At 45.8% G+C, this 10,045-nt stretch overlaps 1 protein-coding gene across 3 annotated transcripts in view; it reads left to right on the top strand.

The window, feature by feature from the left end:
• dst (dystonin) overlaps window positions 1–10,045 on the top strand; it is a 614,201-nt gene that overhangs the window by 258,382 nt on the left and 345,774 nt on the right. For all 3 annotated transcript variants that reach the window (XM_080191940.1, XM_080191941.1, XM_080191942.1), the window contains 4 exons: window positions 6,830–6,942; window positions 7,443–7,549; window positions 7,689–7,808; window positions 9,235–9,330. In XM_080191940.1, the coding sequence (XP_080048066.1) occupies window positions 6,830–6,942; window positions 7,443–7,549; window positions 7,689–7,808; window positions 9,235–9,330 (436 nt within the window). The remainder of the gene's footprint in view (window positions 1–6,829; window positions 6,943–7,442; window positions 7,550–7,688; window positions 7,809–9,234; window positions 9,331–10,045) is intronic.

The following is a 10,045-nucleotide window of genomic DNA, read 5'->3' as shown; positions in this document are numbered from 1 at the left end:
CTCTCTCTCTCCCTTTTACACTCTCTCTCTCTCCCCTTTTTACACTCTCTCTCTCTCCCTTTTACACTCTCTCTCTCTCTCTCTCTCCCCTTTTTACACTCTCTCTCTCTCTCCCCTTTTTACACACTCTCTCTCTCTCTCTCTCTCCCCTTTTTACACTCTCTCTCTCTCTCTCCCCTTTTTACACTCTCTCTCTCTCTCTCCCCTTTTTACTCTCTCTCTCTCTCTCTCTCTCCCCTTTTTACACTCTCTCTCTCTCTCTCCCCTTTTTACACTCTCTCTCTCTCTCTCTCCCCTTTTTACACTCTCTCTCTCCCCTTTTTACACTCTCTCTCTCTCTCTCTCTCTCTCTCTCTCCCCTTTTTACTCTCTCTCTCTCTCTCTCCCCTTTTTACACTCTCTCTCTCTCTCCCCTTTTTACACTCTCTCTCTCTCTCTCCCCTTTTTACACTCTCTCTCTCTCTCTCTCTCCCCTTTTCTCTCTCTCCCCTTTTTACACTCTCTCTCTCTCTCTCCCCTTTTTACTCTCTCTCTCTCTCTCTCTCCCTTTTTACACTCTCTCTCTCTCTCTCCCCTTTTTACACTCTCTCTCTCTCTCCCCTTTTTACACTCTCTCTCTCTCCCCTTTTTACACTCTCTCTCTCTCTCTCTCCCCTTTTTACTCTCTCTCTCTCTCCCCTTTTTACACTCTCTCTCTCTCTCCCCTTTTTACACTCTCTCTCTCTCTCTCTCCCCTTTTTACTCTCTCTCTCTCTCTCTCCCCTTTTTACACTCTCTCTCTCTCTCTCCCCTTTTTACACTCTCTCTCTCTCTCCCCTTTTTACACTCTCTCTCTCTCCCCTTTTTACACTCTCTCTCTCTCTCTCTCTCCCCTTTTTACTCTCTCTCTCTCTCCCCTTTTTACACTCTCTCTCTCTCTCTCCCCTTTTTACACACTCTCTCTCTCTCTCTCCCCTTTTTACTCTCTCTCTCTCTCTCTCTCTCCCCTTTTTACACTCTCTCTCTCTCTCTCTCCCCTTTTTACACTCTCTCTCTCTCTCTCCCCTTTTTACACTCTCTCTCTCTCCCCTTTTTACACTCTCTCTCTCTCTCTCTCTCCCCTTTTTACTCTCTCTCTCTCTCCCCTTTTTACACTCTCTCTCTCTCTCTCTTCCCTTTTTACTCTCTCTCTCTCTCTCTCCCCTTTTTACACTCTCTCTCTCCCCTTTTTACACTCTCTCTCTCTCCCCTTTTTACACTCTCTCTCTCTCCCCTTTTTACACTCTCTCTCTCTCTCCCCTTTTTACACTCTCTCTCTCTCTCCCCTTTTTACACTCTCTCTCTCCCCTTTTTACACTCTCTCTCTCTCCCCTTTTTACACTCTCTCTCTCTCCCCTTTTTACACTCTCTCTCTCTCTCTCTCTCCCCTTTTTACACTCTCTCTCTCTCTCTCTCTCTCTCCCCTTTTTACACCCTCTCTCTCTCTCTCCCCTTTTTACACTCTCTCTCTCTCTCCCTTTTTACTCTCTCTCTCTCTCTCTCTCTCTCTCTCCCCTTTTTACACTCTCTCTCTCTCTCCCCTTTTTACACACTCTCTCTCTCTCTCTCCCTTTTTACACTCTCTCTCTCCCCTTTTTACACTCTCTCTCTCTCTCTCTCTCTCTCTCCCCTTTTTACTCCCTCTCTCTCTCTCTCTCCCCTTTTTACACACTCTCTCTCTCTCCCCTTTTTACACTCTCTCTCTCTCTCTCTCTCTCCCTTTTTACACACTCTCTCTCTCTCTCTCTCTCTCTCTCCCCTTTTTGCTCTCTCTCTCTCTCTCTCTCTCTCTCTCTCTCTCTCTCTCTCGCTCACCTCCCTTCCCCCTGCCCATTGCTCCACACTCCCTCTTCCCCACCCTCCACTGTCACTCCTTCCCTCCCAACCATTGTACTTCCTTCCTCTCTGTCCCTTCTTATTTTCTGTCTCTTTCTCTCTACCCCACTGTTGCATCAACTTGATTGCTCTCTGTCTCTCTCGCTCCCCCCCCACTGCTGCCGCACCCTCTCACGCCCTCCCACTCGCACCCTCCCATAGTTGCACACTCATGCGCTTGCTCTGTCTCTCCTCCTGTCACATCGTCTTGCACACTCTCTCTCTCCCTGTGCCACACCCTCTCACTCCCTCCCACTCTCACACCATCTCTCCCCCTCCCATTTAGCACGTGCTTGTTCTTGCTCTCTCCCAATGTTGCATCGTTTTGCTTGCTCTCTCTTCTACTGTCAAACCTCCCCCTCTTGTCTCCTTCTCTCCCTCTCCCTCCCTCTCCCTCCCTCTCCCTCCCTCTCCCTCCCTCTCCCTCCCTCTCCCTCCCTCTCCCTCCCTCTCCCTCCCTCTCCCTCCCTCTCTCTCTGTGTTATTATTGTACCACCTTAGAATAGAATTCCTAAGAAACAGAAGGCGGCCATTCGGCCCATGGAGTCTGTACGACTCTCCAACAGAGAATCCCCTGCAGTCCCTATTCCCAGAACACAATGTATTTACCCTGCTAATCCCTTTAACCTACACATCTTGGAACTCCAAGGTGCCATTTAGCATGGCCAATGCACCTAAATTGCATATCTTTGGAGTGTGGAGGAAACCCAAGTAGACACGGGGAGAATGTGCAAACTCCTCATAGACTGTTACCTGTGGTCAAAATTGAACCTGGGTCTCTGGCACAGTGAGGCAGCAGTGCTAACCACTGTGCTACTGTGTTGCCCATCTTGTACTCATTCTCTCCCACTGTCGCATGCTCTCCTGCATTCTCTCGCATTCTCTTTCTCTTTGGTGTTGAGCGCAGGGTAATATCTATTTTAATTGCTTTCTTCTTTCACTCATTGCCAAGTTAAACAACTTGCTGAAAGACTTTGAGAGATTTCTAAACGGCAGATGTTTCAAGGAGGCCGTGAAGCGATGAAAGGGAGATTTAAGAAAATGTTGACTGAAGTGCGACACAAAGTACATCTGGGTTACATTAGCATTGGTCCTTTATACAAACGAGGGAGAAGAATTGAGTAATCTGTTTGCTCCACAAGACAGTAAATTCTGAGCAAATATTGAGAGTCTTTCTGTTGTACAACAAGCCAGGTCCTATCTGTGCTTTCTAAAATCATTACCTTGATTTATCCACAGCACTTGTTTGAAATTGCAGCAAGCAGGAAAGGTGTTAACATCTGGTGCGGAGCATGACTCACTCACTTGCACTCTTTATCTAATCAGAATACTGGGAGTTCAAATCCCTCTCTTAAGATTCAAACTATCTTGGCTGATTCTCCCAGTTTTGCACTCCCTGAAGTGCTGCTGCTCTCTCTCTCTCTCCCCGCCCCATTCAAAATCTTAAATCTCGGACCCTTCTGTCCACCTCAGTTCGATAAGCTAGCCATAATGGCTAGACTATAATGAGTTTTTTTTTAATAGATTAGGCCTTTATTCCCTGGAACAAAGAATAATACAGCACAGGAAACAGGCCCTTCGGCCCTCCAAGCCTGCACTGCTCATTGATCCAACTAGACCATTCTTCTGTATCCCTCCATTCCCAGTCTGCTCATGTGACTATCCAGATAAGTCTTAAACGATCCCAGTGTGTCTGCCTCCACCACCCTGCTTGGCAGCGCATTCCAGGCCCCCACCCCCCTCTGTGTAAAAAAAAACGTCCCTCTGATATCTGAGTTAAACCTCGCCCCCCTCACCTTGAGCCCGTGGCCCCTCGTGTATGTCACCTCCGACCTGGGAAAAAGCTTCCCACTTGTTCACTCTATCTATACCCTTCATAATTTTATACACCTCTTAAAAAAAAAACCGTTTAAACGTTTATTTATTAGTGTCACAAGTAGGCTTGCATTAACACTGCAATGAAGCTACTGTGAAAATCCCCTAGTTGCCACACTCCGGCGCCTGTTCGGGTAACACTGAGGGAGAATTTAGCACGGCCAGTGCACCTAACCAGCACGTCTTTCAGACTGGGAGGAAACCCACGCACGCACTGGGGAACATGCAAACTCTGCACAGACAGTGACCCAAGGCTGGAATTGAACCCGGGTCCCTGGTGCTGCGAGGCAGCAGTGCTAGCCACTGTGCCGCCCTTTTGAAAGAGAGAGAGAGAGCATTCTCTGCAGTGTCCTGGCCAAAGTTTACCCTTCAGTCAACATCCCTAAATCAAAATAAGTGGTCAATTATCTCCTTGCTGTTTATGTGATATTGCTGAGTACAAACTGGCTCCCATTTACTTTCTATTCAAACGCTATACTGACAGTTCTAATTGAAGCTTTCATGGTTGTCACGGCAGCTGCACTCACCCTGTCTGTCTTGCCTCTTCATTGTTCCTCTAGTCTCTTTACACACATTTTAATACGTGTGTAGCCTGCTGTATTTTGAGTGTAGTCAGAGTAACATTGAACAAGACTTGGCAGTCAATCCCTTGAGCCCTGATGCAGGGTCACCCTGACTCAAAAACGTTGGCTTTATTCTCTCTCCACAGATGCTGTCAGACCTGCTGAGTTTTTCCAGCATTTTCTGTTTTTGATTTTTTATTTTAACTAATTCATGGGACGTGGGTCGTGCTGGCTGGCCAGCATTTATTGCCCATCCCGAGTTGCCTTCGGCAAGGTCATTTCAGAGGGCGGTTGAAAGTCAACCGCGTTGCTGTAGCTCTGGAGTCAAATGTAAGCCCAGACCAGGATGACAGATTTCCTTCCCTCAAGTACATGAGTGAACCAGATGGCTTTTCCCGACAATTGTTTCATGGGTATCGGCAGGTACCCAGATATTTTTTATTGAATTCAAATTCCAACATCTACCGTGGAGGGATTCGAACCCGGGTCCCCCAGAACATTAGCTGAGTTTCTGGGTTAATAGTCCGGCGATAATACCATTAGGCTATCGCCTCCCCTTTCGTCCCTTAGGGCTGTCATGGCTGAACAGTATCTCAATCCAACCTACTCATTTGATTCCATAAACTTCAATGCCATTGCGTGGGGAAGTCCAATACTTATGAGTTTGAAATTTGGAGGTTTATGATATTATGTCCTTGCAAAGTAAGTGCAAAGCCATTGTAAAGAATCCTTCACTGTGGCGAAGCTTTCTTTGTCCCATTGCGGTAAGGTGTAACACTTGCTGTAGTTTGAAGTTTAGAGTTTGCGAACACCAGTTCCGAATGAACCTCGGGCCTCCCTCTCACGCACTACTGGCCCCGCGTGTGGAATTTGGTTATTTTCATTCACACCAGTTCGAAGATAGGCCATGTGCACAGAAAAAAGGATGGCACAAAAAAAAAGGTCAAGTGACTTTAGCTGGAGTGCCATTTTCAAGTTAGTGTGCAAGGAATGGCGGGGCCGGGGGAGGTCTCAAAAGGGGGTCCCGGGCAAAGGATAAAAGATAGGGCACAAAAGTAGGTCGAGTTATTTTGAATTAAAAGAAAGAAGCAGAGACGTAGAGTGGGATCTTCCGGCCGCACTTGCCCCAAAACAGGAAGGTCAGCGAGCCTTTCCGTGGTCTGTCCAACCCCCGCCTGCTACGATTCCGTTGGCGGGCAGAAAAAGAATCCACCCCCCCCAACTTCAAGAAAGAGCTGCCAGAAGCAAAATTCAAGTGACTTGGGCATGAGAGATGTCCTGAAGGTCTTTAAAAGGCAGCCAAAGGTTGGTGAATCCGTGCTGCAGTCTGTTGGAAGCAGCGGTGTTCTGCTTGACGCAGCCAAAGATCTGAAATTGTGCCTGCAAGGTGAAACATGGATATCCCGTAGGAAAATTATTTCCAAAGGTGGGATTGAGGCCCGGAAATGCACGATGAGTCATTGTTGAAACCGCTGGAGAGAATTCCAAGGTGGGATCTTCAACGTGGAGATTGGAAACCCTCCTGAAAAAGCCAGCATTATAGTGAGATTGACTGCTTCACAATGTGACAAATGACTAGGTGTATTGCTGGGAATTCCGAGCAACCTGTTTTGGTCGCACCTACCATCAGTTGTGTAGTGTGAGTCATGGAGTCTAGTTTTAGACTCCCCTACCTTTGGGGAAAGATATTGACACTCTAGCTGATCTGTGCCCCTCATTATTTTATAGACCTCTAAGATCACCCTTCAGCCTCCTACACTCCAGAGGAAAAAGTAGCACCCTAATAAATCTTTTCTGCACTCTTTCTAGTTTAATAATATCCTTTTTATAATAAGGTGATCAGAATTGCACACAGTATTCCAAGTGTGGTCTCACCAATGTCTTGTACAACTTCAAGACATCCCACTCCTGTATTCACTGTTCTGACCAATGAAACCAAGCATGCCGAATGCCTTCTTCACCACACTGTCCACCTGTGACTCCACTTTCAAGGAGCTATGAACATGTACCCCTGGATCTCTTTGTTCTGTAACTCTCCCCAACATCCTACCGTTAACTGAGTAAGTCCTGCCCTGGTTCAATCTACCAAAATGCATCACCTCGCATTTGTCTAAATTAAACTCCATCAGCCCACTGGCCCAATTGATCAAGATCCCGTTGCAATTGGAGATAACTTTCTTCACTGACCACTATGCTACCAACCTTGGTGTCATCTGCAAACTTACTAACCAGGCCTCCTATATTCTCATCTAAATCATTAATATAAATGACAAATAACAGTGGACCCAGCACTGATCTCTGAGGCACACTGCTGGTCACAGACCTCCAGTTTAAAAACAGTTCTCTACAACCACCCTCAGTGTAACCTTCCTGAGATGCAGCACCCAGACCGGATAGCATAGATTCCATCCACATTGTTGATCTGTACAGTTAACTATGAGAAAGCTGTTTCCTTAAAGCTCTTTACCCACCATCTTTTGTCTCCATTTGAATTACAGGCCGGACCTGGTAGATATGAGTCAAGTAGCCGTACAGAGTAACGTGAGCAATTTGGAACAAGCCTTTGGTGTGGCTGAAAAGCTTGGTGTCACTCGGCTATTGGACCCAGAAGGTAAACTTGCTGCCTGTTTAATAATGCAATCTCCTGTTCATCTTGAGACTTGAAGAAAAATAAACAATGTTCCTCAATTGGATTAAGTTGCATATCCATTTCTTGATGTGATCTGTGATGTGACCAGAAGCAATGTGATAAGTGCTCCAAATATTTCTGCATGGGGTGGCACAGTGGCGAACACTGCTGCTTCACAGTGCCAGGGACCTGGGTTCAGTTCCCAGCTTGACTCACTGTCTGTGTGGAGTCTGCACATTCTCCCTGTGTCTGTGTGGGTTTCCTCCAGGTGCTCCGGTTTCCTCCCACAGGTAGGAGGTGCTTTGGCCATGCTCAATTCTCCCTCTGTGTACCTGAACAGGCACCGGAGTGTGGCGACGAGGAGATTTTCACAGTAACTTCATTGCGATGTTAATGTAAGACGGCTTGTGACACTAATAAATAAATTTAACCTTAAATCATACATTGATGCTCCAGTGAAACAATGCTTACTCTTTCCTTAGATATTAATGTTTCATCCCCTGATGAGAAGTCTGTGATTACATATGTATCGTCACTGTATGATGTCTTTCCCAAAGTCCCAGAAGGCGCTGAAGGCATCAACGCAAATGTAAGACATTGAAACATTCTTACTCAATAATAATGATCCATTTCACCCTGAAAGTCCAAGTTGATTTTGCTTTTGAGAAGGACCTAACTGGTTCTGGAATTGGAATGACCTTGTTCAAATTTGTTTGGACTTCCACTAGGATGTTGATGTCAAGTGGATCGAATACCAGAACATGGTGAACTACCTCATCCAATGGATCAAGCATCACGTGACAGTGATGTCTGATCGGAGTTATTCGAACAATCCTGCAGAACTTAAGGTAAGGTGTCACAGAATGCAAGGACCCTGTATCCTAAAAAGAAAACAAATGCTGTGGTTGCTGGGGGTATGGAATGATCTGACTTGATTATTTTTGATTTATTATTGTCGCAGTGTATTGTTTCTTGCACGCTTTACAGCCAAAACATACCGTTCATAGAGAAGGAAAGAAGAGTGTTGCAGAATGTACGCTTATTGTGTGCATAGTGTTAATAAACAGTTTGAAGTGATGACTGAAGTCAGACTATACTCACTCCAAAGATAGGCCACACAAACATATAGAACACTACAGCGCAAACAGGCCCTTCGGCCTACAAGTTGCACCGATCATATCCATTCCTACCAGGCCTATCTATAACTCTCAATCTCATTAAATCCCATGTACTTATCCAGAAGTCTCTGAAAAGACCCCAGTGAGTTCGCCTCTACCATCACCAACGGCAGCCGATTCCACTCACTCACCACTCTCTGAGTGAAAAATTTACCCCTGACATCTCTTCTGTACCTGCTCCCCAGCACCTTAAACCTGTGTCCTCTCGTAGCGACCATTTCAGCCCTGGGAAATAGCCTCTGAGAATCCACCCTATCTATACCTCTCAACACTTTATAAACCTCTATCAGGTCGCCTCTCAATCTTCACCTCTCTAGGGAGGTTGAGGGAGCTAGGTCTCTTCTATCTTCATAAGTCATGCCTCCCAATCCAGGCAACATCCTTGTAAATCTCCTCTGCACCCTCTCAATAGCTTCCACATCCTCCTTGCAGTGAGGCGACCAGAACTGCGCACAGTACTCCAAGTGGGGCCTGACAAGGGTCTTATAATTTCATTTGATTTATTATTGTCACATGTATTGGCATACCGTGAAAAGTATTGTTTTTTGCGTGCTATACAGACAAAGCATTCCGTTCTTAGAGTACATAGGGGAGAGGAAAGGAGAGGGTGTAGAATGTAGTGTTACAGACATAGCTAGGGTGTAGAGAAAGATCAGCTTATTAGAAGGTAGGTCCATGCATAGGTTTGATGGCAGCAGGGAAAAAGCTGTTCTTGAGTCAGTTGGTATGTAATTTCAGACTTCTATATCTTTTTCCCGACGGAAGAGAGAATGTCCTGGGTGCGTGGGGTCGTTGATTTATGCTGGCTGCTTTTCTGAAGCAGCAGTCATTGGATGGAAGGCTGGTTTGTGTGATGGATTGAGCTACATTCATGATCCTTCGTAGTTTCTTGGGGTCGTGGGTGGAGCAGGTGCCATCCCAAGCTGTGATTAAAAACCAGAAAGAATGCTTTCTATGGTGCATCTGTAAACATTGGTGAGAGTCGTAGCTGACATGCCAAATTTCCTGATGTCCGAGCACTCTTGACAATCTGTCTGAAATTCGGCCGTGGAAGTGACTGGATAACTTCTGACTTGTCAATTGTTAACCTCCCTAGGCACTTTATAACCAGTACATGCAGTTCAAAGACACAGAGATCCCACCGAAAGAGAAGGACAAAACTAAAATAAAGCAGCTGTATAAACTGCTGGAGGTAAGTGTGCCTCAGTTGAGTTACCTACCAAACTCTTCTAGCTAGCTCTGCAATATAGAAAAAGGAATGAAAATTTCCAACTCATTGTGTGTGGCAGGGGGTGAGGGGGGAGATGCTGTAATTTAAAATCACTTTGATAGGGCTATGTTTCTCCCTTCCCTGGAGAACTCTTGCATAATACTTTAATTCGATGGTTCTATTCAGATCTACTTTCAGCACCTTTCTAACTGGAAATTCTCGGTCAAACCTGTTGCTGAATTGAAACAGATTGTATGTATTATGGAAAGATTGAACAGACTTGGGTAATTTCTCTGGTAAAGAGAAGGCTGATGGGTGGCTTTTCAGAGCTATTTAAGGCTTTGATGGGTAGGTATCGAGAAAATATTTCCACTTGTGGTGGGATATGGGGAGGCAGTGGCATAGCGGTAATGTCATTGGCTAGTTAGTTATTTAAAGACATCGGATAATGCTCTGAGCACCTGGGTTCAAATCCCACCACGGCAGACGGTGAAATTTGAATTCAGTAGCAATGTGGAATCGAGAGAATGACCATGAATCGATTGCCATAACAACTTTTGGGAATGAAATTTTGCTGTCCTTATCTGGTCTGGCCTATATGTGACTCCAAATCCCTAGCAATGGGTTGACTCTTAACCGTCCTCGCAAGGGCAATTAGAGATGGGCAATAAATGCTGACCCAGCCAGTAATGCCCAC

The sequence above is a fragment of the Carcharhinus amblyrhynchos genome, chromosome 7, assembly GCF_965287045.1.
Source record: "Carcharhinus amblyrhynchos chromosome 7, sCarAmb.v2.hapA, whole genome shotgun sequence".
Classification (NCBI taxonomy): Eukaryota; Metazoa; Chordata; class Chondrichthyes; order Carcharhiniformes; family Carcharhinidae; genus Carcharhinus; species Carcharhinus amblyrhynchos.
This window is presented reverse-complemented; position numbering and strand designations above follow the sequence as displayed.